Source organism: Schistocerca americana, chromosome 2 (genome assembly GCF_021461395.2).
Source record: "Schistocerca americana isolate TAMUIC-IGC-003095 chromosome 2, iqSchAmer2.1, whole genome shotgun sequence".
NCBI classification, from domain to species: Eukaryota; Metazoa; Arthropoda; class Insecta; order Orthoptera; family Acrididae; genus Schistocerca; species Schistocerca americana.
This window is the reverse complement of record NC_060120.1, coordinates 342,909,031-342,935,482: the sequence shown is the minus strand read 5'-3', so window position 1 is coordinate 342,935,482 and position 26,452 is coordinate 342,909,031. Positions and strand designations below refer to the sequence as shown.

The window sequence follows — 26,452 nt, the reverse complement described above, 5'->3', positions numbered from 1 at the left end:
AACAGGTTTATTTGGCGATGGCTTCAACTGACTAAAGCTGCAAAGTCCGACATGGAATGCCGCTTGTTCATCTTAATTTAACAGAAAACAATGTGAGTGTTTTGCAAAATCTGACTTATGGACATCTTCAAAGCATTAATGTGATCAGTCTAACTCAATGTTTTAACCTAATTTTCTCTTTGGTGATGCTTGGTTGCAATAGCCTAAAAGTTATCATTTTCACCTCAGCATATTTCACATTACCATGGGAGAAGTTTACTATTATCTTTTAAATGAAAATATATTTAAGAAATTCTTGATGTAGTCTACATCCATGAGGAATTTACAATCCATAGAAGGGGCATCGTAGGGACAGGAAAATTTTGCAGAAACGATGAAGCAAAAAGTAACATGAAATTAGCAGTTTTTAGTGAAATAATGAGAAAGTGGTGATTTGTGAAGTTTGCAATTTTGCCTAAAATACATTCATAACTTATAGTGACTGAATGTTAAAACAGCATTTTAACTTGGAATCTCCTCAAGGCTGAAGTTCATGTTTAATCTTAAACTAAAACTTCATTTCCCATGTAACAAACTTTGATATGATGATGAATATAGCACATAAATTAACAAGAATTACACAGAAATTGGTTAAAAAGGCTTAATTCGCAAAAAACTATATAAAATTTGTTAAAAAATCTGAATTTGACCAAAAACATCAAATTTGACTGAAAAATACTTACTGTGGCAAAATAAACAATATCAAATTTGGCAAAAAGTCACCAAATCTGACAAAAAAATTGCACTGTACTTGGCAAAAACAAAACTGACTTTTGTAGAAAGTGATACTAACTGGGGAAAAAATACTGAATTTGATGACTAAATAACAACAAATTTGGTGAGAGAATTAACTGTTGTCCAAAACAACAATGAATCTAGCAAAAAATAATACTGAATTTGGCAACAAAATAATACGATTTTTTCCTGTTCCTAGGCATTATCAAATCTCCAATTTGTGCGCAAGTAATACCTTTTCTTGTTTTATGAAAGTTTCTACAACCTTGAGGATCTGCTCACTATGGAACAATGGAATAAAAAATTTAGGCTATCTAATATAATGTAAGAATTTATTAAGGGCACAGTTCTTTAAGACATTTACATAAGCTGTAATGAATTAAAGCCTTCTTGCAAGAACACAGTCCCTCACCCCCAACCCCCCAGCAACCAAACATATTTCACATTCTTACACTGTTTCTGACCAATATACATACAAATTTTATGTACATCAGGGATAAGCTGAAATCAGAGTTTGTTGCTCTGTTTACATATGCATCCTAGCATTCTTTTACACTGTGTTTTCTGCGGTTGCCAACAGAAGTTAGTCACAAGTCTATATTAATACAGCGTGGATTCTGCACCACAGGGTTCTTATGGCAATTTATGACTTGAATTTGTGTATACTAGCAAAATATTGGTATTGCATGATGTATTACATTTGGGGATTAAGCAAAAAAAAGTTTTCTTGTAAGAAGGTGGACCATCTGCAATTCATTATTATTTTATGCAAGGGCAACAACAGAGCTTAAAACTCCATTACAATAATATTCATAAATTAGTGACAGAAACAAACACAGAAAAAATGGATTAGCCACTGTGAAAGAATTATAATACATACATGTGTAGCACGTTTCATAGATACCACAAAGCAAGCCAAGATTTATAAATTGTTGTGATTGTTCTCAAATTAAATCAGCATACTGTTAAGCCACATAAAATATTTTTTTATGAAACTGACTTCCTTGCATACCTCCACAGCTCTGAGTTGGTCCTGCATGCTAATACTAGTGTTGCGATGCCAACAGACATGAACTGTTGTATTGCTGCGCTGAGTCTGAGAAGCTTTCTCTCTGTTTGAAGCAGTGTCTTCACCACACTTATCAATTATTTCATCAGAAGAACCTAAATCAGTGCAAAGAAAAATGTACTTGTTAGGCTAAAAAGTCAAATTTCACTATCAAAATTAAAATAACTGAACAACAGATGACATATAAGACCTATAAAGACATTGTATGAGCAACTGAAATCAAAGAAACGTCCAGGAAAAATAAAAAATATGTACTGCATATAAAATAACTTGTTGAAGATATTTGTAGTTCACAGTGGCAAAGCTGCAAACAAGGAACACACTTAATAAAGAAAGTGGGAGGTTTTCAGTCATTCAAACATTCTGCTTCTAAATCCATGAAAAGATATACTTTGCCTATTTCTCATATTTATGCTGAACTGTAAAATATTTTTGGATGAATTATCATGCCAGCAAATCAACTCCATTACCATAATGAAAGTACGAAAACTGTGTGTGGCACTTACACAAATAATACAATAACTGAATATACTGAGTGAAAAATAAACAATGGAATGTGTAAAGATGGCTACTCACAATACAAAGGAGGTACTGAAACAAAAATTTGTGCACGATACCTTGGTTTTCAAGGCCCAGTGAGGCTCCATTGCCAGGATAATCTAGCTGTGTGTATATTTTGCTTCTTTGTTAGCTCTGAGGAAGGATGGTATTCAAAGATTTAGCTAAAAGTGTAGTCTTACTTATGGCTCAAACAATAGAAACTCAAGGTAGGAATATTAACAATGCACAAAAAGACAGACTGCAACTTACCATGAAGATAACATTTAAGTTGTAGAAAATCATGATTAAAAGACACTTCTGTCCACAATACACCCACCAACCACCAACAGTACCTGTATTTTGCCTGCTATCATCCTTTTCACACCAAAAAAAGTCCCTCCCATATAGCCTGGCCACCTAGGGATGGCATATCTGAAGCGATAAGAACCCCTTACCTGGTATGCCGAGGGTCTCACCAAGGTCTTCACAGACAGACACTTCCCCCAAACATAATTCACAAACATATCACCCGTGCTATTTCCCCTCCCACCCCCCATCCTCCCACCAACCCCAAGAATCAGCCATAAAGTAGTGCCTCCTTAGTCACCCAGTACCACCCTGTGGAAGTCCCAGGTGCTGGACCTGCCTAATCCATCCACACAGCACTTCCAATACCAGTCTTGTCTCAGACTTATCCCACACCATCGGAGCCGGGCCATCTGTGAAAGCAGCCATGTTGTTAACTAACTATGCTGGAATCACTGCACAGCTTTTTATATTGGTATGACTACTGACCAGCTGTCCACCAGGATAAACAGCCACCACTAACTGTGGTCACAAGCACGCCACGCTGTGGCACAACATGCAGCTGAATATAACAAGCTTGATTTCAAAGGTTGCTTCACTACCTGAGCCATCTGGATCCTCCCCTAGCTTTTCTGAACCGTGCAGCTTGGAGTTATCCTTACAATACATTCTCCGATCCCATAATTATCCCGGCCTCAACCTAACAGTTACATGCTGCCCCACACCCTCCACCCAACAGTTTTCATCCCCTCTGTCCCATCATCTCCTCCACATTCTTGCCTCCAATGCTCTTTGTTTGCCACTCTCTGCCAATGCACCCGCCCATCTTTCCCCGCTCCTCCCCTTTTACCCTTTTTTTTTTACCCTTTTTCGCTCCTCCTCCCCCCCCCCCCCCCCGTCCCATAACCCCCTGACACTGTGCCTGTTGGCATTCTAGTACCAGCACACTCCACCATATAGTATTCCTCTCCCCCCCCCCCCCCCCCCCCCCCCTCCAACATGTACACTACTATCCCTTCTCCATCCCTGTCCCTCCAGCAGACTGCTGCTTCAGTCCCACATGGTAGTTGTATTCTGGCCCGAGCTGCTGGAGTTGGTGGCCATGAGTGCACGATGTGTGCTTGCTTCTGTTTATGAATGGTGTGTGTTTCTCTTTTCCTGATGAAGGCTGTGGCAGAAAGTTTTGTGTGAGTGTATTTTAATTGTGCCTGTTTGCAACTTAACATGTCATCTTTACAATAAGTAGCAATCTATCTTTCCTTACATTATGTGACTGTTTAACACTCAAAGCCTCAACTATACCATCAGTGGTTACCTTTTTCTCTGCTGTTTGAATTCCACTCAGGACTTTCCAGTATCATTTAATAAGCACAACACATCTTCAGTTACTTCATGTTATCTTCTATTTTCCTGTACAAGGTACGCTGTTACAACACTGGAAGGCTGGCAAATGTGATTCAACACTTGCCCCCCACCCCACCCCAGCCAAAAAACACCCAACTGATGTCAATGTTATAGTCAATATCAATTTTTTTTACAGATTTTCCAATTTTGATTGTGAAAAGCATTGAGTTGTGACACAATTCCTTGTGAAAGAGGAGAAAAGTACTAAACCCGAATTAATGAAACGCAAGCCCAAGCCCTCCACTCTGCTTAAAATTAACAATGACCATGTGATCATCACACAAAGAGCTCTGTACCATTTCTGACTTTCTGAGTGACAAACTGACTTCAACAGGAAACGCTTACAATACTATGAGGAACAGTAACAGTTGGTAGCATTCAACCATTTACTGTCCTCCACATGGCTCAACAATTCATTTTCTGAGACAATGCTTTCATCATCAGGTTGCCAACTTAGATACTGAGGTTCAAATACTTCAAAGTCTGCAAATACCTCTGCACCATTCACAACATGAACCATAAAAAACACATTGGACTATGAGTCCTCATATTACATCATTAAAGTCGTCAAATTCTGTCAGCAGTCATCCTGTCTAACACCGCACTGAGCCACATCCATCTCATATGCTGTGGACTCAAAGAGTGTCAAGTTGACACTTTTCCAGATGTCCAGTGGTTGTTGTGAACTTACATGCCCACAGTATCACCTTGTAAGCATAGCTATTGGCTCAACTGTAAATGCTATTCTTTTGGGCACCTACTTTTCCTCACTTCAAGGATGCTATGTGCCAGTTGTCATCTTCCATTTAATCAAAGAATCAGTGTGAGTTTATAATTATGCATTTGCTTTGAAATAATTCTAAAAAGCCATTAAAATCCCATTCCATAGTCTTTGACTTCTGTGTTAAGATTATTGTTATGGGTCTTTTCATGAATGACAATCTTCAACTCTTCCAGCAAATCAAGTTTCTGTGCACAAAATTTCTAAGTTATCTTCTGTTCCATTAAAGGGGTTGTACACTCCACATGCATGATTCACAACAGCTCGTTTGTCATAGTTACTTAGTCTGAATATATCTTACACAGTAATACCATGGGTGGCGTGAGATGGAATGACTACTGACACAAGTTGACGATTTTAATTTAAGATGAGGACCCATAGACCAATGTGTTTTTATTGTACTTTGTTTTATGAATGCCACAAATATGATGTTGGTCTATCTAGTGTTATGGCCTCAAGAGCTGAGTTTTACAACTGATGATGAGAGCATTGTCTCTTGACATGCATTGTTGGGTCATATGGGACAGAAAAGTTTCCAATTATTATAGTTAAATATAATGGCCACTATCTCAGAACCTTACAATAGGTAATATTAAATTACTGTGAGGAAAATACAAGCATGGGCCAGCTAGCTAAACTGCTATAAATGGACCCTGTTCATGCAAATTAACAATAAGAATGCCCTGACACACACTTTTTTTTAAGTTGTTCTGTTTCCTCAGTGAGAAACATACATTTGCACTGTGCCTGGAAGGAAGGAAGTAGTTCAAGTAGTTATATTAAATGAGAACAGATAAAAGAGCAAACCATACAGCACAGAACTCTCACTATTAAAAAATATCAGGTAAGCACTCACTGCAGGATTTGAGGCTTAAGTACTGCAATTTGTTGTCTCCTCTCTCCTTGGCTGCTTGGATTGCAACTGTTAAGTCCTCTATCCATTTGTCTTTTTCCTCTTGGCTGCCTGCAGCAACTGTCAGTGCCCTGATAATACGAGATTTTTTCTCATAGGCAAGTTGCTTGATCACAATATTGACAAAAAATTATAGTTCTTATACATCATTTCACTTGGATATCAAACTACATCATGATTACGCATGTGCCAGTATATTAAAACACACACACACACACACACACACACACACACACACACACACACACACACACAATTACTTTAGAATACCTGTACTTTAGTAAACAGAGAAAAGGGCAGTGACAGAGACTGCTTCATGACACAAAATCAGTCTCAGAGCTCACATTGTTTACTTTCACTTATATAAAATGTCTGAATTCTTACAAATGTAAATTTTTTAAAGTTTCACTAATGCTGACATAATCATCATCATAAAATCCAACAATTGTGTTGACATTAATTTTGTATTGTTTATTTTTACTGTCTCAGTTTTACATATATTTTACTGCGTGACTAGTTTTTATCAAGGTTGATCATCTTCAGATCTATCAAGTTGTCTACGTAACCTGTTATGTCCATACAGGAACTACAAATCAGAATAGTACATCATAATGCCATAAGTGGTCAAACAGATGCCACTGGTCCCACAAGAGTCACAAGATTCAGAAGGACTCAATGCAACTACCTAGATCTAATGGATCGAAACTAATCACGCCGTAAAACAAATTTGCAGCCAAGAAAACAAAAATAAATGATTAAACAAAAATTTATTTTCAAAGCCTTACGGCAAAAGGAAACAATAAAATGTCCTCAGCATTGTGGCCTCAGAGGGTGATTAAATTTTGACAAGCTTCCAGCTCTCTTCCCTTAAATCATTTTAATGGATTATAAATGTAGCCTGTGTACTATATATGCCTGTACTAGCATAGGCACACCACAATGTCTAAAAATATCAAATGTGGCATGACACACTCAAAGATTCCTTCACAGAATTGAACTTGGACACTCAAACATTGTCACAGGGACAAACTATTTCTTGGATAGCTTGATCATGTGTGCAACTGAAATTACAACTGTAAGACTGTGGTCAGTACAGGTGAGAGGGTTAACTCTTCTAAGGTTAAAAATGTGTCAGACAGACATGGACAATGAATGGGCAACATAAGTAGCAGTTGCTAAAATGTAGGGTATGAATATGTTGAGTGCAGTTCACTTTTTTTTTTCAGTAGATGAAATGAACAGCTTGTGAACCAATTCAAAACCAGAAGAAAAAGCCAAAAACAATGTAACTCAGCAAACGGCAGTCCAATAGTATCTCAAACCGAGTCAAGGAGCAACTGTAGAATTTTTTGGGTTACCAGAGACCTCATGAGAAAAAAACAAACTACCTGGAGCTTGCTGTGTTGACAACTGTGTAGGGTGTAATGGACATGAAGTTCCACCCGCCAAAGTCAATTACAGAAGATATTATCAGTAAGAGGTATAACAGACAAGCAACGCATCCTCAGATATTATCAATAGATTCCATATCGATGATGCTATCGAGTGGGAATACAGAGATCTCCAGTTCTGTGTTGCTGTTTGGGAGGTTACAGAAGTGACCATACTGACTGCAACACACAAGAGATCAGTGAACTGTCATGAGTGCCATTAGTGTAATGCAATGCCATAATCCACAGATGCCATAATCCACACAGGAGTCACAAGAATATTTCACTGATATTTACATCTGTTTATCAGTTGACTGGACAGCTAAAAGCACCTCTAGGTGTCAAAGACATAACTGAATTAACAAAGAACATTGCCTTTTAATAATGGCACGCAGGTTCCTGTGCAGTCCTAAGGCATCGACTGCACACAAACCAGCGCAGAATCATGAAATGGCACCAATAAGCTGCTGACCCACACACTAATGGAAGGAGTGGTCTGTGCCACAGCTCCAAGAAGACAAAAATTCAGCACCCCCCCTAAACACTGACTTAACCAGACTGGCTGGCCCCAGTCCGGTCGCAGACTTCAAGAGCAACAGCACTGAGTAATAGGAAGATGATGCTTAGCCTGCATTCTGTGACTAGTAATAGAGAGTCAATGTAATTGCATGCAGGAGGCACTGGAGGCACAGGAAGTACATCAAGCCCACTCATAATGAGAAGTTAGGTTTTGTTTCTTTCCTTTTTTGGAAATAAAATGTTCTATTAATCAGCATACATTGTGTACCGATCATTTTGGATTGCTGCTGCTGGCGATTGCAACTCCTCTCCTTCCTTGTTTGTGTTGGTGATGACTCCCACAGTAGCCGACACAACAGTTTCTATTGGGACATTCAGTCACTTATAACACAGCATAAATTGCTGTTTTTTGTGTACACATGACTGGTATTAGTTACGGGATCATCCAATACTTTTTTCAGTCATTACTCTTTTCCATACAGCACCTGGTGTAAAGTTGTATTGGACAAGACGTAGGGAGTGGACAGATAACATGGCCTGTAGATGTGCAATCGGCAGGGCACTTTTGGAGAGAGCGGTAGTGGTGGGGGTTGCGGGCAGGCAGTCTAGAGCAAATGCCAAGTGCTGGGGGGAAAGCACCATTCCAAACTGAAGCCTATACTTATGTTTTTTTGTAAATATTAAGTGGAGTCCCTCAACACCCACACTTGTATGGTGAGCATTCAAAACATTTTGAGTAAAACCAACAATTCTCTTGTTGTCATGATAAAGTTTGCTTCTTTTTCCAAAACAAAGCAGAGTTTACACATCACCACCTCACTAACATGTTGTGCAGATGCGACTGTGGGGGAGTTTTGAAACTGTGATTTATTATGTGAGGAACTGACGAAAACTAAGATCAATAGCTTATGAAAATCATATCCTCAGTACAAAAACAAATGTGTAATGTATTTTACTGTTCCAAAACCCACACCATTTATCATTTAACCAGCTATCAATTGCCCTTTACATTCTTTCATTGAAAAAGTTTGTAGTTAGTGGAATAACATGGTAGATAATGAAGTTTTGCATAATAACCATATGACAAAATACTTTTATCTTTGTGTGTTATCATAGGCCAAAACCTCATTTCAGTACCTCAAACCATTTATGAAATATGAGGAATGTTGTCGCTATTTCATTCTGGCTTTATTGCTGGCATGTGCAATCACAAATGAGTTTGCTACATCAGATCAATTTTCTCGAGACTGGTGACAGATAGAGACCTCCACCCAAGTCTACAGAAAAATTCAATATGTTAGCTAAATTTCATACACAGCAATATATTATCTAATATGCACCAAATGAATAATCATAGCAACTGTACTTTCCATTGCAAACTTTTTTGAATTTCGCATATTGCCTTATTTAAATCCAAATATAACAATAACTACAAGCATTAATGAAATGATGGTCACATTATCATGAAGCTGATGTATTAAAGCTATAAGTAAAGCAAAACTATTTTTACTGAATAGTTTCTGTAACACTGTTTCAGAAAGAATGCATGGCATATGCTTTGATTCCGTCATCACAGCACTTAGCCACTGGCTGAAAGCACGAAACAATACTGGCCTCCCCTTCCGAACAAATGAGTGAACTCGCCCAGTGCTTTGAACAAAAACTGGTCACAGTGCACTGGCCAACGTATGCCATCCAGACTCTGCTAGTAATGAACTTTGCGTACTCATAAGTGCTCCACGGTATGGACTACAAATATTTCAGATGAATGAATTAATTCAAAAATAGCTACCTGGCATCAGAAATAGCAATTATGGCTGTAGTTTAATAATAAAGCTTTCCCTTAATCAGTATTTGTATATCTTCTGCACTCTTGACTCCAATCTAATTCAATTAAGAAAGTTTCAATGAAGGCTGTAAATCAAAAAGATAATTGTGTTATAAACTTAATTTTTGTAATTATATTTCAAGGGTGTTTAAAGCTCTACTACACATCAGGTTTTCCAGTTGTGTTCAGTATACACCCTGTTTTCAAAATAGGATGTAAACTATGGACATTTACAACTAAACACAAGATGTAAAACTTGCTGCATAACAGTTGCAGGTCCATCAGGTTGGAAATACACTCCTGTTCAGAAAAAGGAGAATACCTTGAACAACTAGAGATAGGACATTCATATTCACAGGACATGTACATTAGTAGACACGATTAGTATCTGAATCATATTGACCTGCAGATTCAAGATCAACATTGATATCACACTGCAACACCACCTACAGGCCTGCAGTTCTCATTGTCACTATAAACCAAAGATAATGGATCAGGGTAACTTGAGCAGATGTACAGGATGCCACAAAGACATATGTGTGAACTGTACCGTCAAATCGGTGAGTCTGAAAGAGGGGGCATTATTATTGGCATGAGAGAATGTGATGCATCCATCCGGGAAATTGCTGCTCATGTGAGACGAAGTATTTCAGCAGTGCAACAAATGTGTGCACAATGGTTCATGGTAGACCGCAGAACACGACAAGGTGGGTCAGGTCACACCACCCAGACCAGCCGCCGAGAAGATCAACAAACTCATCTCAATGGCATTGCATAACAGATCTGCATCCTCCTCAGCTCTGGTGCGGCAGTGGAACTGTGTAGCACATCACACACTATCAGGGGTGACAGTCCATCACTGTTTATTACAGCATGGGTTTTGTGTGCATCATCCATTTCTCCATCTACCTTTCACAATGTGCAGAAACATGCTTGACGGCAAATCTATATGGAACAATGTCACTGGGGACATGAATGCCATCAGGTACCATTTGCAGATGAATCCAGATTCTGTTTGTTTGAAAATGATGGCTGCATTTTGATTCACCACAGACAGGGAGTGGCATCACAGTGACTTTATTCCCACAAGACATACAGTGCCAACTCAAGGCCTAATGGTGTGGTATGCTACTGAATACAACCACAAATCACAGCTCTTGCATGTCCAGGACACTGCGAGCAGCGTGACGTACACGAATGACATCCTGTGACCTTTAGCCATATCCTTAATGCACAACACCCCAATGCCACTTTTCAGCAAGATAATGCATGACTTCGTCATCTGCAGAGCTAGTTGGCATATAAACTTGTACTACTGTAGTGGCATGGAGAGCTGCATCAAACCAGTCTCAGGACTGAAGACCACAACAACAACATTTCATGACTACATGCTGCAGCACAAACACGTGCCTTCTTGGTGTCACAGGATGTCAGCCTTTTGCCCTGGCCCACCAGACCATCAGACTTGCCACCAATTGAAAATGTGTGGGATATGGTGAAACGATAGGCACAGCACAGTGAACCAATGCCAACCACCACAGATGAACTTCGGAACCAGGTGAAGGCAGTATGGATGGCTATACCACAGGATGCTATTTGCACCTTATACGCATTGATGCCATCATGCATGGAACAAGTTATCAGGGTTCATGGCGGACAAGTTATCCGGGTTCGTGGCTGAACTGAAGTGACTGAAATGCTAATCATTTCTGCAGAATATATTAGTGCACATGTCCTGTGAATGTGAACATCCTATCTCGTGTCATTCAGGCATTCTGTTTTTTCTGAACATGAGTGTATTTGAAAATTACTTCACAAAAAAATGGCATGTTCTGGGGATATGTGGATATGACAAAGGGAGTAATACTTGCCTGTGAAGGCCTTGCACCTTCAGCATACTGATCAAGGGTCTGCTCTTCAATGGGTTTCCAGACTATATGGGAGAAATGTTTAAGGGTGGAAGGGATGGTAGCTGTAAAAATACTGATGGATGGTGAACTTGATGCAGACATAGTTTGAATATAGCGATTGGAGAGGTGGAGGTCACCTTCAGGAAGGTGGCTGGCTGGGCAGAGGAGGACCAGCTGGAACAAGTGGGAGAGAAGGTACTGAGTTTATGGAGGAATGAGGATGAGATATCCTTTTCTAGGTCCAGATCACAAAGATATCATCACTGAAGCAGAACACCACAAGAGGCTTGGGATTTTGGGTAGCTAGGAAGGTTCTTCTAGGTGAGTCATAAACAGGTTTGCATAAGAGGATGCCATGCAGTTCTCCATGGCCAACCCATGAGTTTGTCTCTACATTTCCATTGAAGGAAAAGTGGTTATGCATAAGGATGTAGTTATCACGTACATAAGAATGAGGTGGTGGGTTTAGAGAAGTAGGTCAATGGGAGATAAGTAAGTTTGAGACAGGCTAGATTATGGGCATGGAAGATGTTGGTGTATGGGGAAGAGTGACCAAGAGCAACGAGTCAGATATCCGGGTAGTAGTGGTCTGAGGATGGTTGTCAGATGTAAAAGAAGTGATTTCTGTCTTTGATTTGAAGTGTAGGCTGTGGACAAAGGGTTACAAATATTGCTCAACAAGAGCTGAGATTCTTTTTCATAGGAGCACTGTAAACAGCTACAATTGGACAACCAGGATGGTTAGAATTCTAGATTTTTGGAACCATGTGGAAAATGTGTGTACAATGGAGAGATTCTGATATGGCTCTAGGGTGCATGGGACAGGTTTTACACCGGGGGCGGTTACAAGGATAGGAGCCAGAGGGTAGGGAAGGTGGTTTGGGGATTTCATAGGGATGAACTAACAGGTTACGAAGGTTAGGTGGACGGCGGAAAGACACTCTTGGTGGAGTGGGGAGGATTTCATGAAGGATGGATCTCATTTCAGGGCAGGATTTGAGGAAGTCGTATCCCTGCTGGAGAGCCAAATTCAGAGTCTGGTCCAGTCCCGGAAAATATCCTGTCACAAGTGGGGCACTTTTGTGGTTCTTCTGTGGGGGATTCTGGGTTTCAGGGGATGAGGAAGTGGCTCTGGTTATTTGCTTCTGTACTAGGTCGGGAGGGTAATTGCGGGATGCGAAAGCTGTTGTCAGGTTGTTGGTGTAATGGTTCATGGATTCCGGACTGGAGCAGATTCGTTTGCCACGAAGATCTAGGCTGTAGGGAAGGGACCGTTTGATGTGGAATGGGTGGCAGCTGTCATAATGGAGGTACTGTTGCTTGTTGGTGGGTTTGATGTGGACGGACGTGTGAAGCTGGCCATTGGACAGGTGGAGGTCAATGTCAAGGAAAGTGGCACGGGATTTGGAGTAGGACCAGGTGAATCTGATGGAACCAAAGGAGTTGAGGTTGGAGAGGAAATTCTGGAGTTCTTCTTCACTGTAAGTCCAGATCATGAAGATGTCATCAATAAATCTGTACCAAACTTTGGGTTGGCAGGCCTGGGTAACCAAGAAGGCTTCCTCTAAGCGACCCATGAATAGGTTGGCGTACGAGGGGGCCATCCTGGTACCCATGGCTGTTCCCTTTAATTGTTGGTATGTCTGGCCTTCAAAAGTGAAGAAGTTGTGGGTCAGGATGAAGCTGGCTAAGGTGACGAGGAAAGAGGTTTTAGGTAGGGTGGCAGCTGATCAGCATGAAAGGAAATGCTCCATCGCAGCGAGGCCCTGGACGTGCGGAATATTTGTGTACTAAGGAAGTGGCATCAATGGTTACAAGGATGGTTTCCGGGGGGTAACACATTGGGTAAGGATTCCAGGCGTTCGAGAAAGTGGTTGGTGTCTTTGATGAAGGATGGGAGACTGCATGTAATGGGTTGAAGGTGTTGATCTACGTAGGCAGTGATACGTTCTGTGGGGGCTTGGTAACCAGCTACAATGGGGCGGCCACCACCTACTCCAGTCCTGTAACCCGGAAGGTGGACACGATCAAGGGCAGAGCCACATGTGAAAACACCCACGTGATTTACCAACTGACCTGCCTACACTGTGATCCATTCTATGTGGGAATGACCAGCAACAAACTGTCCATTCGCATGAATGGACACAGGCAGACAGTGTTTGTTGGTAATGAGGATCACCCTGTGGCTAAACATGCCTTGGTGCACGGCCAGCACATCTTGGCACAGTGTTACACCATCCTGGTTATCTGGATACTTCCCACCAACACCAACCTATCCGAACTCCGGAGATGGGAACTTGCTCTTCAATATATCATCTCTTCCCGTTACCCACCAGGCCTCAATCTCCACTAATTTCAAGTTGCCACCACTCATACCTCACCTGTCATTCAACAACATCTTTGCCTCTGCACTTCTGCCTCGACTGACATCTCTGCCCAAACTCTTTGTCTTTAAATATGTCTGCTTGTGTCTGCATATGTGTGGATGGATATGTGCGTGTGTGCGAGTGTATACCTGTCCTTTTTTCCCCCTAAGGTAAGTCTTTCCGCTCCCGGGATTGGAATGACTCCTTACCCTCTCCCTTAAAATCCACTTCCTTTCGTCTTTCCCTCTCCTTCCCTCTTTCCTGATGAGGCAACAGTTTGTTGCGAAAGCTTGAATTTTGTGTGTATGTATGTGTCTGTTTGTGTTTCTATCGACCTGCCAGCGCTTTCGTATGGTAAGTCACATCATCTTAGATATATATATATATATATATATATATATATATATATATATATATATATATATATATATTAAAAAAAATAGAGGGAAACATTCTACGTGGGAAAAATTATATATAAAAACAAAGATCAGGTGACTTACCGAACGAAGGCGCTGGCAGGTCGATAGACACACAAACATACACACAAAATTCAAGCTTTCGCAACAATACCTGTCTTTTTTCCCCCCTAAGGTAAGTCTTTCCGCTCCTGGGATTGGAATGACTCCTTACCCTCTCCCTTAAAACCCACTTCCTCTCGTCTTTCCCTCTCCTTCCTCCTTCCCTCTTTCCTGATGAGGCAACAGTTTGTTGCGAAAGCTTGAATTTTGTGTGTATGTTTGTGTTTGTTTGTGTGTCTATCGACCTGCCAGTGCCTTCGTTCGGTAAGTCACCTGATCTTTGTTTTATATATATATATATATATATATATATATATATATATATATATATATATATATATATATATATATAAAAAAACAAAGATGATGTGACTCACCAAATGAAAGCGCTGGCAGGTCGATAGACACACAAACAAACACAAACATACACACGAAATTCAAGCTTTCGCAACCAACGGTTGCTTCATCAGGAAAGAGGGAAGGAGAGGGAGAGACGAAAGGATGTGGGTTTTAAGGGAGAGGGTAAGAAGTCATTCCAATCCCGGGAGTGGAAAGACTTACCTTAGGGGGAAAAAAGGACAGGTATACACTCGCACGCACACACACACATATCTTTTTTTTTTTTTTTTTTTTTTTTTTGTTTGTGGTTTTAGGGCGCAAAACTTCTATGGTCATTAGCGCCCAGCCCGTGACGTAGAAAACAGGAAAAAAACCAAATTTAAAATCAGCAGCAATGGAAACAAAGTCAGAAAATTTGAGAAACTAAAAGCAGAAGGAATGCTTAAAAGTCCACTATAGAAAGGGGTTGGTTGTCCCCCAAAAAAAAGGCTTCAAATGACTGACGTCATTTCACTGTCTCTAATAAACTGTAGAACGCGGTCAGCTGAGCGCGTGTCATCTGCTAAAATCGACGATAGATCAGGCGATAGCTGTAGACGGGAGCGTAATGGATTAAAATAGGGGCATTCAATTAAAAGGTGTCTGACCGTCCACAGCTGAGAGCAGTGGGGACAGAGTGGGGGAGGATCACCGCTTAAAAGATGTCGATGACTAAAAAGACAGTGCCCTATCCGGAGTCGGGCTAAAATTACTTCCTCCCGACGACGCGTTCGGGAGGAAGAGGTCCAAGCGCAAGGAACGGCTTTCACTTCCCGCAATTTATTGTGGGGAAGTGTTGACCAATGCGCATGCCATAAATGAGTAACTTGGCGACATAAACCGCTCCGTAGATCGGTAAACGGAAGAGACTGAAGAGCTGGCCGAGGAAGAGAGACTGCAGCCTTGGCTGCTATATCGGCCGCCTCATTTCCACAGATACCAGCGTGTCCCGGGAGCCAGAGGAACGCCACTGAGACGCCCCCCAGGTGGAGCAAGCGCAGACAGTCCTGAATCCGGTGGACCAGAGGGTGCACAGGGTAAAGAGCTTGGAGACTGAGGAGAGAGCTGAGAGAAAATGAGCAGATTACGTACTGTATCCGCTGATGGCGGCGGATGTAGTGGACAGCCTGGAGAACAGCGTAAAGCTCCGCAGTATAAACCGAACACTGGTCGGGAAGCCGAAAGTGATTTGGGGTGTCGCCAACAATATAGGCACTCCCTACACCTAACGATGTTTTCGAGCCATCGGTGTAAATAAATGTGGCTTCCGTCATTTGTGCACATAGAGCAGCAAATGCCCGACGGTAAACAAGTGTAGGGGTACCATCCTTGGGAAATTCACATAGGTCTCTGAGCAAGTCGATCCGGGGACGGTGCCAAGGCGGTGCTGTACCCCAAGTTGTCAAGAAGGTTTTAGGAAAGCGGAAGGAAAGAGAATGGAGCAGTTGACGGAAGCGGACTCCCGGGGGTAGTAGGGAGGAGGAGCGCCTGCATACCCGACATCAAAGGACTCGTCGAAAAAAAGGTTATAGGCTGGATTAGCAGGCATGGAAGACAGATGGCTAGCATAACGACTCAGAAGGACTGCCCGCCGATTGGACAGCGGAGGTTCAGTAGTCTCAGCATAAAGGCTTTCCACAGGGCTGGTGTAAAAAGCTCCAGACACTAAACGTAATCCACGGTGGTGGATAGAGTCGAGACGCCGAAGAATAGACGGCCGAGCAGAGGAGTAGACTATGCTTCCATAATCCAATTTCGAGCGCACTAAGGCGCGATAGAGGCGGAGAAGGACCACCCGGTCCGCTCCCCAAGAGGTACCATTCAGGACACGAAGGGTGTTAAGGGAACGCAGACAGCGAGCCGAAAGATAGGAAACGTGGGAGGACCAGCACAGTTTTCTGTCAAACATAAGACCCAAGAATTTTGCGACGTCGGAAAACGGAAGGTTGACAGGACCTAGATGTAAGGAGGGCGGAAGAAACTCCTTACGTCGCCAAAAATTAACACAAACGGTCTTACTGGGTGAGAAACGGAAGCCGGTTTCGATGCTCCACGAGTGGAGGCGATCGAGACATCCTTGAAGACGTCTTTCAAGAAGGCTGGTCCGTTGAGAGCTGTAGTAGATCGCAAAATCGTCCACAAAGAGGGAGCCCGAGACATCAGGAAGGAGACAATCCATAATTGGATTAATGGCGATGGCAAACAGTACAACACTCAGCACGGAGCCCTGGGGTACCCCGTTTTCTTGGGAGAAAGTACGGGAGAGAGTAGTGTTCACCCGCACCCTAAATGTGCGCTCTGCCATAAATTCGCGAAGAAAAAGGGGCAGCCGGCCTCGAAAGCCCCAAGAGAACAGTGTGCGGAGGATGCCTGTCCTCCAACAGGTATCGTACGCTCTCTCCAGATCAAAAAATATTGCTACCGTTTGGCATTTCCGGAGAAAATTGTTCATGATATAAGTGGAGAGAGCAACAAGATGGTCAACAGCAGAACGATGCTTTCGGAATCCGCATTGGGCTGGTGTTAAAAGACTGCGGGACTCCAGCCACCAAGCTAAACGGTAATTCACCATACGCTCCAAAACCTTACAGACACTACTCGTGAGAGAAATGGGGCGATAGCTAGAGGGGAGATGTTTGTCCTTTCCAGGTTTCGGAACGGGAACGACAATAGCTTCCCGCCATCGCCTGGGAAAGGTACTGTCGGTCCAAATTCGATTATAAAGGCGAAGGAGGTAACGCAGGCTATGGGTTGATAAATGCAGCAACATTTGGACATGGATACCATCCGGTCCTGGGGCGGAGGAGCGAGAAGAAGAGAGTGCATGTTGGAGTTCGCGCATGGAGAAAACAGTATTGTAGCTTTCGCGATTTTGAGAGGAGAAAGCAAGATGTCGCACTTCCGCTGCACGTTTCTTCGGGAGAAACGCTGGCGGGTAATTTGAAGAGCTCGAAATCTCAGCAAAGTGCTGACCCAATGAGTTAGAAATTGCGACGGGGTCCACTAAGGTAGCATGCGCGACAGTGAGCCCAGAGACCGGGGAGAAACTAGGCGCGCCTGAGAACCGTCGAAGCCGACTCCAAACTTCCGAGGAGGGAGTGAAGTTGTTAAATGAGCTAGTAAAGAATTTCCAGCTTGCCTTCTTGCTATCGCGGATGACGCGACGGCATCGCGCACGGAGCTGCTTATATCGGATACAGTTGGACAAAGTTGGATGGTGACGGAAAATGCGAAGAGCACGTCGCCGCTCACGTATTGCGTCACGGCATGCCTCGTTCCACCAAGGAACTGGGGGGCGCCGGGGCAATTCGGAGGTGCGTGGTATTGAACGTTCCGCAGCTGTGAGAATAACGTCGGTAAAATGTGTGACCTCATCGTCGACGCTGGGAAAGCGACGGTCATCGAATGTCGCTAGAGACGAAAAAAGTGTCCAATCGGCTTGGGCAAACTTCCAGCGTCGCGAGCGCATATATGGCAGTTGAGGCTGCAGTCGAAGAACACATGGAAAGTGGTCACTCGAGTGTGGATCATCAAGGGCGAACCATTCGAAGCGCCGAGCTAGCGGAACAGTACCGACCGCAAGGTCCAAATGGGATAAATTTGCCGTGGAGGCAGACAAAAATGTAGGGACCCCAGTGTTGAGGCAGACTAGATCCGCTTGGTGGAAGACGTCTAGCAATAGTGAGCCACGTGGACAAGGATGTGGAGATCCCCAAAGCGGGTGGTGGGCATTGAAGTCCCCAACCAGCAAATAGGGGGGTGGAAGCTGATCAAGAAGATGAAGGAGATCAGCTCGTGCCATTGGTGTAGACGATGGAATGTATACTGTACAAAGAGAGAACGTGTATCCAGAAAGGGAAAGACGGATGGCGACAGCTTGGAACGAAGTGTTTAAGGGGATTGGGTGATAATGGAGAGTATCATGGAACAGAATCATGAGTCCTCCATGGGCTGGAGTGCCTTCAACAGAGGGGAGGTCATATCGGACGGACTGAAAATGAGGGAGAACAAAGCGGTCATGGGGACGCAGCTTTGTTTCCTGAAGACAGAAGATTACCGGCGAGTAGGATCGCGAGAGGATCGACAATTCCTCCCGATTGGCGCGAATGCCGCGGATATTCCAGTGGATAATGGACATAGGGTGAACAGAAAATGGAGGAACGTCACCAAGGGTGCTGTCAACTCAACGACTGCTCAGAGCTTGCGACCGACAGGATGGAATGGCATTCAGTCGAAGGCAGAAGATCCTGATCCATAGGTTGGTCAGGAGCAGCTCCTGCCACCAACGATCGGCCAGTTGACCGGCCACCAACAGTGCGCCTCGGCGACACAGAAGATGGCCGAGGGCGATTTCCGCCAGGTGGTGCTGTAGATGGGACACGCCTTGGCGGAGAAGGAGAGGAACTGTGTTTCTTCGTAGCCTTCTTGGAGGTATGTTTAGATGAAGGAGGAACCGATGGTTGTGAAGTTGCAGTACGTAAAAACTCTTCACGAGAATGCTCTTTTTTGGAAGACTTGGCGTCTGACTTTTGGGCTCGAGATTTAGCAGAACCCGACGAAGGGTGAGCCATAGAGTGGGCAGGCGAAAGAGGTGAGGTTGAACGGGCGATCTTTGCGCTGGCCGATCTGACGACCGTGGTACTAAATGTGAGATCGCAAGTCTGCGTGGCCGCCTCCTTTGTTGGCCGAGGAGAAGCAAGGACAGCGCTGTATTTTCCTTTCTGAGGCACGGTGGGCTGTCGACTGGCGAGTAACTTTCGAGCAGCAAAGGTCGACACCTTTTCCTTCACTCTTATTTCCTGGATCAGCTTTTCGTCCTGAAAAACAGGGCAATCTCGAGAGGAAGCAGCGTGGTCACCCATACAGTTGATGCAGCGAGGGGATGGAGGTGGACAAGCACCCTCATGGGCATCCCGGCCACACGTAACACATTTGGCCGGATTGGAACAGGACTGGCTGGTGTGATTGAACCGCTGACATCGATAGCAACGCGTAGGGTTCGGGACATAAGGGCGAACGGAAATTATCTCATAGCCTGCTTTGATTTTTGATGGGAGTTGAACTTTGTCAAATGTCAAGAAGACAGTGCGGGTTGGAATGATGTTCGAGTCAACCCTTTTCATAACCCGATGAACAGCGGTGACGCCCTGGTCAGACAGGTAGTGCTGAATTTCTTCGTCAGACAATCCATCGAGGGAGCGTGTATAAACGACTCCACGCGAGGAATTTAAGGTACGGTGCGGTTCCACCCGGACAGGGAAGGTGTGGAGCAGAGAAGTACGCAGCAATTTTTGAGCCTGGAGGGCACTGTGTGTTTCCAACAACAGGGTGCCATTCCGTAGTCTGGAACAAGACTTTACAGGACCCGCAATTGCGTCGACACCTTTCTGAATAATGAAAGGGTTGACCGTGGAAAAGTCGTGACCTTCGTCAGACCGAGAAACAACAAGGAACTGTGGCAACGATGGAAGAACCGTCTGTGGCTGAGACTCAGTGAACTTACGTTTGTGAGCAGACATAGTGGAAGGTGAGGAAACCATTGCGGAAGAATCCCCCATGATTACCGGCGTCTCCGATGGCGCGCTCCTCCCTTGTGGGGGCCCTCACCGAGGGCACACCCGCCTTAGGTGATTGTTCACACCTCAGGTCACACCTCCCGACAAACGGACGGAGGGACCAATCGGCACTTTCGGAAGGTATCAGCTCGGGTAATCACCCCTCCCTGGGCCTGGCCTTTACCAGGGGGTACGTACGTGTCCTACCTGTCTACCCGGGGCGGGGAATTACGCGTTACCCCGTCACCGGCTACGCATGGAAGTGCGTGGGTCGGCCTTCAGACACGCACAGGGAGGAAGAAAGAGATAGGGAAAGGAAAGAAGAGGGGGTCTCAAACGCCGCAGCGGAGAAAAGGGTAAAGAGAAGAGGTAAGGAAAGGAGAAGGACAAAGGAAGGAAGAAGACATACAAGCAAGGAAGAAGAAGAATGCGGTACATTTACAAGCGTCCGTCTCCGGACGTAGGCGCAAACCATACTCCCAGAGGGGGAGAAAGTGAAGGAAACAGCCAGAGGTGAGGGGGGGGGGGGTGAAGACAGGGGATGGGGAAGGATGCGGAAAGGGAAGGTATGCAGCCCGGAAAGGAAGGAAGGCCACATTAGCTCGGGGCCCCGTGCTCGCTACGCACGTATCCACAAAAGAGTTGTGGATCCCCTGGGGGGACACACATATCTATCCGCACATACACACACACACACAGGCAGACATATGTAAATGCAAAGAGGTTGGGCAGAAATGTCAGTCAAGGTGGAAGTACAGAGGCAAAGATGTTGTTGAATGACAGATGAGGTATGAGTGGTGGCAACTTGAAATTCCCGTTACCCACCAGGCCTCAACCTCCACTAATTTCAAGTAGCCGCCACTCATACCTCACCTGTCATTCAACAACATCTTTGCCTCTGTACTTCCACCTCGACTGACATCTCTGCCCAACCTCTTTGCATTTACATGTCTGCCTGTGTGTGTATATGTGCAGATGGATATATGTGTGTGTGTGAGTGTATACCTGTCCTTTTTTCTCCCTAAGGTAAGTCTTTCCACTCCCGGGATTAGAATGACTCCTTACCCTCTCCATTGAAACCCACATCCTTTCGTCTTTCCCTCACCTTCCCTCTTTCCTGACGAAGCAACCTTGGGTTGCGAAAGCTTGAAATTTGTGTGTGTGTTTTTTATTGTTTTTATTGTCTCTATCAACATACCAACGCTTTCGTTTGGTAAGTTACAGCTTATTTGTTTTCAGATATAATGTTGTGACAACAGCCTTTTTGGTTTGTTTGGGTTAGTTCTCCAAGCTGGGAGTAGAATGTTGGTGAATTGAAAAATACCTGGAGGTAGTTTGCTGCTCCAGATGTTTAAGGCCAAGGGATTCTATTTGTGATGGAAGTTGTGGTTCCATATTTAATGGAATGTTTAATCTTTCTACTCTCATAAAAATCACTGCAGGAAGGTAATTAAAATCACTGAAATGAGATTTCTAAATATTGGAACTGAGAGTGGTTTCACTGAAACCTTAAAGAAAAACTATAAATATAAAAAAATCCAAAAATCTTGTGCCAGCAACAGAATCAACTTTTCTTCAAAGCCTGTTCTTCATACTGTGCACTCTTCTTACCGATTTCCTCCATATATAGTGAAACAGTAGTTTGCTCCCATTTGATTTTCTGGTGATTCTTCCACCATTACCCCTCTCAGAGGCATCTGGCCATGTACTCTGAATTGTATACTTGGAACAACACTCCGGTTTGTGTACAGCAGTATGTCTGAAAACTAACAAGACAAGTTTCTTTATGAGAACTTGGTGTTTCATAATACGCAAAGAAACTCATAATTTTGCAACACACACTTTAAATCCAAAATATAATAAGATTTACATGACACAACAATAATTCTTTTGACAGATATAAATGACAATGAGAGAAAATTAAAAATTTACTTTTCTGCAGATATTATCCCTTCCCACTTAAAACTCTTATACTGCAAATTTGCAGCTGAGAATATTGTCAGAAACATCACTAACAATACCCCTTATACTATACTAGGGAGCAGCAAAAGTGGCAGCCTTCTCTCCAGTTCTAAGTGCCAATGAGAAGTCTTCAGCGTGGTTTGGCATGGTCCATGACTGTAAGCTCACACTGTTTCCACAGTGTCGTTTCCACTATGAATGCTGTCCGGATAGTATCATAAGAAGCAACACCTACATGACAAAGTTGTCTGTTGGATCACTTGAACACAGCTTTATCAAAAGTGCATAGCTAATATATACATACCGCAATTCCATTGATTATCCTGAAGAAATGAATAGTCACCTAATTAAGCACTGGTTTTTAGTTTTATTACATGGTTTAAAAGAACTGTGGGTGGCTGTTATGGATATTGGCAGTAATCATTCAAGAAAAAAGGAGAAATTCCTAATTCAAGTACAGAGAAGAAAGAAAATGCACAGTGGCCAGAAGAGAGCAGTATTTCAGTTTGAGGTCACTACATAAAAGTGGAAAAGTTGGGGGAATTCAGGCACCACAAGCAGCTTGATAGTCATTAGGAACTTGGCAGTTTAGCAGCAGAAATGAGCCACATGGTTGTGGGACCGCCCCCTTACTACTGCTAATACTTACCCATATAAATGTGTGAGCCCTACTGAAAACAAAGGTCACATAAAGAAACTGTATATTCAGAAAGAAAGATGTGCAGAATTTACTTAAGAAACCAACTGATGATGGCATGGTGCAAAACTGAATTAAGTGCATAGACCACACTGGAATTTTGCAAGAAAATTACTTTATGAAGAAATGCATCCAAGGAAAGTTCACTGAAAGCATTGTCGTTGCTTTAAATGGTTCCTTCGGTAGTGAATCTTCAGAGCAGGACAATTACAGAGCAATAAATTGTATTAAATGTTGTGTTTGTTCCATCCCTTCCCCAAAGCTGTGACTGCTGTTCCCTCTCTTGGCTCCCTTTCCTCTCAAATTCCCTTTCCTCTCACCCCCCCCCCCCCCCCCGAAAAAAAATTATCAACATGAAATAGAACAGCTGCAAGAACTGTCTCTGGTGGTAAATTTATCGGTTTTACTTGTGTGGAGCAGAAGAGCCGTGTTTTCTGCTTTGCACCGAGGTTAAAAGTAAAATGCAAAGTTAAGGAATGTTTAAATGTTTAGCCATTATCAAAAACAGTGTAGCTTTATAATTTAACAGAAGAGCAGTAATAATGTGTTTGGCTGTAATATACAGGGTGAGTCACCTAACGTTACCGCTGGATATATTTCGTAAACCACATCAAATACTGACGAACCAATTCCACAGACCGAACGTGAGGAGAGGGGCTAGTGCAATTGTTTAATACAAACCATACAAAAATGCACGGAAGTATGTTTCTTAACACAAACCTACGTTTTTTTTTAATGGAACCACATTAGTTTTGTTATCACATCTGAACATATAAACAAATACGTAATCAGTGCCGTTTGTTGCATTGTAAAATGCTAATTACATCTGGAGATATTGTAACCTAAAGTTGTCGCTTGAAACCTCCGACGTTCAGTTGCGTGTTGTAACAAACACGGGCCATGGTTGGCGAGCAGCATCTGCAGGGACATGTTTACGATGACGACCGTGTTTACGAGTGTGGCTGTAGTGCACTGTTGTGGTTTGGTCTAGCTGTCGCAGTGTCCGCATGTAGCGCTTGCTGCTATTGTTCTTCTGTATTCGTCTCTGCACGCAGACCAACTGTAGTACACCGTGTTACCAGACGTCTGTGATAGTGTAGTGTTGTAGGAACTGTGACCACGGTGTATTCGAACTCTGAAAAGGCGGAGATGATACTCATCTATGGCAAGTGTCAACGAAATGCAGCTGAAGCCTGCAGGGTGTATGCAGAACGGTACTCGGACAGAGAGCATCCAACGTGCCACACATTGCAAAACATTTACCGCCAACTGTATGCAACAGGTATGGTCGTAGCACGCAAACAGGTCCGTAACAGGCCCGTCACAGGAGAAGCGCGTGCAGTTGGTGTGTTAGCTGCTGTTGCCATGAACCCACACATGAGTACACAGGACATTGTGAGAGCCGGTGGACTGAGTCAAAGTAGTGTCATGAGCATACTGCATCGTCACCGCTTTCACCCGTTTCATGTGTCGCTACATCAGCAATTACATGGTGATGACTTTAATCATCGATTGCAATTCTGTCAATGGGCATTAACAGAGAATGCGTTGCAGTTCTACCTGTTTACCGATGAAGCGAGTTTCACAAACCACGGGGCAGTGAATCTACGGAACATGCATTACTGGTCCATGGACAATCCTCGCTGGCTCAGACAGGTAGAGCGACCGTGGACTGTAAATGTATGGTGCGGAATCATTGGCGACCACCTCATTGGTCCTCACTTCATTGCAGGGGCCCAAACAGCTGCAACATACATCGCGTTTCTACAGAATGATCTGCCAATGTTGCTCGAAAATGTCCCACTGGAAACACATCGACGTACGTGGTATCAGCATGATGGTGCACCTGCACATTCTGCAATTAACACTAGGCTGACCCTTGACAGGATGTTCGACAGGCGTTTCATAGGACGTGGAGGACGCATAAATTGGCCAGCCCGTTCTCCTGATCTTACACGTCTGGACTTCTTTCTGTGGGGTACATTAAAGGAGAATGTGTACCGTGATGTGCCTACAACCTCAGAGGATATGAAACAACGTATTGTGGCAGCCTGCGGCGACATTACACCAGATGTACTGCGGTGTGTATGACATTCATTACGCCAGAGATTGCAATTGTGTGCAGCAAATGATGGCCACCACACTGAACATCTATTGGCCTGACATGTCGGGACACACTCTATTCCACTCCGTAATTGAAAACGGAAACCACGTGTCCTCATGGTAATGTACATGTGCGTCAGTGAAAAAGACCAATAAAAAGGTGTTAGCATGTGGACGTAATGTGCTGTTCCAGTATCTTCTGTACCTAAGGTCCATCACCGTTCCCTCTGGATCCCTACGTAATTCGGTGCTCTCCGATAAACACAATCGAACAGTGGAGGAGTGGTACTCAAGCGTCAACTTTAGGTTACAATATCTCCGGATGTAATTAACATTTTACAATGCAATAAATGGCACTGATTACGTATTTGTTTATATGTTCAGATGTGCTAACAAAACTAACAGGGTTCCATTTAAAAAACGTAGGTTTGTGTTAAAAAACATACTTCCGTGCATTTTGTTATGGTTTATATTAACCAATTACACTAGCCCCTCTCCTCACGTTCGGTCTGTGGAATCGATTCGTCAGTATTTGATGTGGTTTATGAAATATATCCAGCGGTAATGTTAGGTGACTCACCCTGTATATTCTAAAACACAAGAGACCACATTAGTATGGAGATGCTGCCGTTCCACTACAGCATTTCCGAAGTACTTAGTTGACTTTTAGTTTTAATTCCATAATAAATCATTTAAACTAAGTCACTGTCTCTATACAATTCTAAAACCATTATTAGAATGTGCTACTGATTTAGGGTATCATATCATTTTAAGTGAGCACCATGTAATGCATTGAGCATACAGGCAGCACTGTCTGATGGCATAGTTTTCCGAGACCAGTTCAGTATGCATGGGCAGAAGGCTTCTGACTCGTGGTGACTGAGGTGTGTAGTGAGAATGAGTGAGGGAAGTATGCTGAAGAGGTGGAGAGGGAGTGCCTCCTACACTTGCCCCTCCATCCACTAATTTCACTCTTCCCTACTATAAAGCACAGATTGTTATCACTTAATGAATGAGTTTCACAATATCACAAACCACTGACTAAAAATTCTGTTGAATAATGTCACTGTAGAACTTGAAGAATCATCCAATAAAATCTGAGACTCAACAAGGCACTGAATGTCACTTAAGGCGTAAGTGGCATTATCCCAAGAGTGTGTAAATATCACATGAATGTAAGGACTGTATAGACTGTCATAACAGTTGACAATTAGTACACACTTAAAATTCCTAACACAGTTGGAATCCTTGGAAGACTTTATTCAGACTATTAATACAATTCTACGAAAGCAAATTATAAAAATAAAAAAATATTATACGTGTAGGTTTCAACATTTATTTTCCATCAAATAAAACTCCTATGTTTACATCAATACTATGCAAACCACTGATTAATGGA

The 26,452-nt window shown here is 43.2% G+C and overlaps 1 protein-coding gene across 1 annotated transcript in view; it reads right to left on the bottom strand.

Moving 5' to 3' along the window:
* LOC124589804 (FERM, ARHGEF and pleckstrin domain-containing protein 1) overlaps positions 1-26,452 on the bottom strand; it is a 747,858-nt gene that overhangs the window by 11,505 nt on the left and 709,901 nt on the right. Inside the window, exons 19-21 of the mRNA XM_047131595.1 lie at positions 21,903-22,057; positions 5,731-5,858; positions 1,787-1,938 (exon numbers count right to left, since the gene is read on the bottom strand). Coding sequence (XP_046987551.1) covers positions 1,787-1,938; positions 5,731-5,858; positions 21,903-22,057 — 435 coding nt within the window. The remainder of the gene's footprint in view (positions 1-1,786; positions 1,939-5,730; positions 5,859-21,902; positions 22,058-26,452) is intronic.